At 53.0% G+C, this 4,160-nt stretch overlaps 1 protein-coding gene across 1 annotated transcript; it reads left to right on the forward strand.

Annotated features, from left to right (window-relative positions):
- The first annotated feature begins 219 nt into the window (after positions 1-219).
- Positions 220-1,704, forward strand: LOC124656581 (histone deacetylase 19-like). The gene has a single exon (XM_047195297.1). It carries the CDS (start codon positions 322-324, stop codon positions 1,702-1,704), a length of 1,383 nt encoding a protein of 460 aa, XP_047051253.1. The 5' UTR covers positions 220-321.
- The last annotated feature ends 2,456 nt before the right edge of the window (positions 1,705-4,160 follow it).

A 4,160-nucleotide genomic window follows, 5' to 3' on the forward strand; every position in this document is an offset into this window, starting at 1 on the left:
CCTGGAGGGAGCGACTCGGTTATATAGCCCCAACCATCCGTACGTGAGTCGAACTCGGACACGATCGATCGTGTCTTTATATAGTTCCAGCCGGGCCGCGAGATACAGGAAATCAAAGGGACTACGTACTGTCACATCCAAAAAAGGGGATTACTGAGTCGTTCCGGCCGGCACGCTTAGCGGAGAGATCAAACTAAGATGGACTACGCCACGGAAGGGCACTCGCTGCCGTCGCCGTCGTGCGGCGATGGCCGAAAGAGGAACGTGTGCTACTACTACGACTCCGGCATCGCAAACGTCGACTACGGCGCCGAGCACGTCATGGTGCCCCGCCGCGTTGCCATGACGCACGCCCTCGTCGCCTCCTACGGCCTCCTCCCCCACATGACCCGCCTCCGCACCACGCCCGCCACCGAGCACGACCTGCGCGCCTTCCACGACGACGGCTACGTCCGCCTCCTCCGCGACATCACCCCGGACGGCTACTACCGCCGCCACGACAACAACATCCGAGCGAGGGCCAGGGCGTGCCGCGTCGGCGTGCCGGACGAGGACGAGGAGGCCGACGGCGGCCACTACGACAACCCCGTCATCGACGGCCTCTGGGACTACTGCCTCCGCTACGCCGGCGGGTCGCTCGCCGCCGCCCGCACGCTGGCCGGCGGCCACTCCGACATCGCCATCAACTGGTCCGGCGGGATGCACCACGCCTGCAGCGGCAAGGCCAGCGGCTTCTGCTACGTCAACGACATCGTGCTCGCCATCCAGCACCTCCTCGACACCTTCGCCCGCGTCCTCTACGTGGACATCGACGTGCACCACGGCGACGGCGTGGAGGAGCACTTCAAGGCCGACGACCGGGTCATGACCGTCTCCTTCCACCGCTACGACGGCGACCAGTACTTCTTCCCGGGCACCGGCAAGGCCGGGGACGTCGGCGAGGGCAAGGGAAAGTACCGCACCCTCAACGTGCCCATGAAGGCGGGCATGGACGACGCCTCGTACCTGCACAGCCTCTTCGTGCCCATCATGGACACCGTCATGAGCAGGTTCCGACCTGACGCCGTCGTGCTGCAGTGTGGCGCCGACTCGCTTTACGGCGACAGGCTCGGCGGCTTCAACCTGTCCGTGAGTGGCCACGCCGCATGCGTCAGCTACCTCCGCAGCTGCAACGTGCCGCTGCTCCTCCTTGGCGGCGGCGGGTACACCGTCAACCACGTCGCCTCCTGCTGGTGCTACGAGACGGCCGTCGCCGTCGGCAAGGAGAATGAGATCCCCGACGACATACCGCACCACGGATACGAGCACTACTACAGGGACCAGGGATACAAGCTCCATTACCCGGTGCCCAAGAAGAGCAGTATCAAGAAGGAAGACATCGACAAGATAAAGCAGGACGCCCTCGCAAACCTATCCATGCTCAACGAGCCACCGCCCACGTCGACTGTAGTACTGCACCACCGGCCAAGCACAAGCCATGCGATCGACCACCACAAGGCCCTCTACGACGACGACTACAACCCTAGGTCCAAGAGACTCAGGGAAGATGACGACCCCATGGAGAGGCTGCACCGCCTCTGCGGCAAGGCGGACGCCATCAGGTTCTTCACCGACCTGGGGAAGACGTACATGAAAGGAAAAAATAATAGTCCTACAAGACCAGCCCCCTCGTCTATTCAAAGTAGACCCAACTCAAAAGATTAGTCCGGTTTTGTGGTTCCGGAGCAGAGTTTAATTAGTTGGATCAATGGTACAGTCCTCGTTTCGCTTCAGCAAGCTGAAACTAGATCTCCCCCTACATTGGCAAGGAAATAATGAAATCTATGACACGCGCGGTTTAAAATATCTGATTATTCATACCAACTTTAAAATATCAAGTAATACATTATTTATTGCAACATATGCATCTGTTTTGCACCAGCATAATTTGCAAGAATTTTGTACTCTTTTTTGTACTCTTTTTTGTTGATGTGTTTCGCAATCATGCAACTCAAAGAGCCTTAAACCTTTGGCCAGAGCTAGCCGTCGGTCGCCCGATCCAGGGCTGAAAATTGGTTACAGTCTGTGACATGCGCTTGTGATGACTAGAAACAACTGCAAAGATGTTTGCATTTTGACCCCTCTACTTTTGAGAAATCAACCTGCGGTCCAAAGTTACTCCTATTAAACCGAGCAATTATGTCGTTTTACCCCTCGCCATCGTGTGATATTTACATCAAATATTTCACACAAATGATTTACTCTAGGATAGGAACCATTGCAACAAAACTTTTCACCCGACATACAAAAAACATATAATATTAGAACATTTTGAAAAAAGTAATGTTGTAGCATTAGGTGGTTAACAACAATTTTTTTACTGTAAGTTGATTTACCACAAAAATTGTCACCAAGTTCAACCAAAATTAAGAAAATGTTAGAGCAAAGCCCCATGTGTTTGCAATAATCGAAAAAATGGTTAACCAAACAATTAATTTTCTACAAACTGATTGACAACAAAAACGACCAACTAGTTCAACAAAAAAACACAAACGATTACAACAAAATAATCATATATTTAAACATTATGAAAAAACATGCTAACATCATCGAAAATCCGAGAAAACACATAACTTGTAGCAAACTTTGCAACATCTGGCATCTGCTTCCCCAACAAAACACATATGTCTTTGTTGCATTCTAAAATAGCTCATGCAACATTGAAAATCTAAGGGAAACGTAAAACTCGTGGCAAACACACAAGGACATATTGCAACATCTCATGTGTGCTCTCGCTACTAAACAAATACGCATTTGTTAAAAAATTAACTAATGTATGCAACATTAAAAAATTCATTGCCAAAACTTGTCCATGGTGGACCATATCTCGCCATTTCGGCTTCACCGGCCGTGAACCCCACTTGACGAAGCCCTTGAACGATGTATACGGCACCCCAAGACCATTCACATCGCTTCATCTATCCCCGGGTTCATCGTAGAGAAATCAGAAGGTTTCACATGTGTAGGCTTGGATGGCTCTCCCTTCAAGTAGGATATATGCTGGCTTTGTAGAAGTGGTCGGTGGCTGAGAAAAAAATTCAAATGAGAAAATTGAAATGATGTTTTTATAGGGGAAAATTATGTTGGGAGGGTGAAGATGGTTGATCACATAAAATGACGGAGGGACCGATCCTTATGCGCGCGAGCAGGAAACAAACGACGGTAGTGTGGCACCACCATTTCGTGGCAATGGGCCACGTAGCGGATTAAGTAGGAGGATCCCCAGTAGAGCCCTTCTACGTGAGTCCAACTCAGACACGATCGAGCATCTCCACTCGGCTCCCCTATATAGGCTCAACCGTTTTAGGGCCCATATGGGGAGCGCCGGCGGTAAAACTAAAATAGGGACCGGGCGATCGCCCTGTCGCGGCCTCTATACAAACATAATTAAAATTTTAAAACTTCACAAAACTCGACAAAAAAAGTAAATTCATTGATAGTTCATCCATATTTAGCTGATATTTGTACAAATTTGAAAACATAGATTAAAAAAAACTAGCTACTGTTGCCGCGCCCTAGCCCTAGGTGGCGGTACATCACCGCCGCGTAGTCCTCGCCGTCGTCGGGGTCCTCCTCCTTCGGCTGCGGGAGGTAGCTGCTGCAGCCATGGCCGGCTTCGCCACGCCTCCCGCGCGGCCTGCTGGACAGGCCAGGTTCCTCGTCGTCATCGTCGAGGTTGATGACGAGGCCAAGGCGATGGTGGCGCTCCTCCTTCTCTCGGCGGTAGACCGCCGTGCTCCACACCTCGGTGAACGCGTTCGTCACCGTGAAGGATTCCAGCTGGGCTTGGCGCATCCTAGAGAACTCCTCCGGGTCGTCCTCCGCCTTGACGATGGAGGCCACCACCTTGTACTCCGGCGGAGGCGTCCACTCGCGCTGGCACGAAGGAGAGGCCTCACAGATGACGAGGGAGCTGCGGCGGCTGCCAGATGGAGCAGCCTCTACTGGCTCGTCCTTCACCGTCGCCAGAAACCTGGGCGACGGTGCGTTGTAGGTCGAGTACCTCGACAACGACTCGCGCGCCAAGGACCCACGCGAGGAGGAGGACGAGCACGATGAAAAGGTGGACGATCGGCGCTCCGCCCACTGGCCGTCGTTGCCCCGCGGTGTTGCCAGCTGCA

This window comes from Lolium rigidum, chromosome 5 (assembly GCF_022539505.1).
Source record: "Lolium rigidum isolate FL_2022 chromosome 5, APGP_CSIRO_Lrig_0.1, whole genome shotgun sequence".
Lineage (NCBI taxonomy): Eukaryota > Viridiplantae > Streptophyta > Magnoliopsida > Poales > Poaceae > Lolium > Lolium rigidum.

What these genes read in the sequence shown, in the direction of transcription:
- LOC124656581 (XM_047195297.1), top strand. Translation starts at nt 322, where the DNA reads ATGGTGCCCCGCCGCGTTGCCATGACGCACGCCCTCGTCGCCTCCTAC.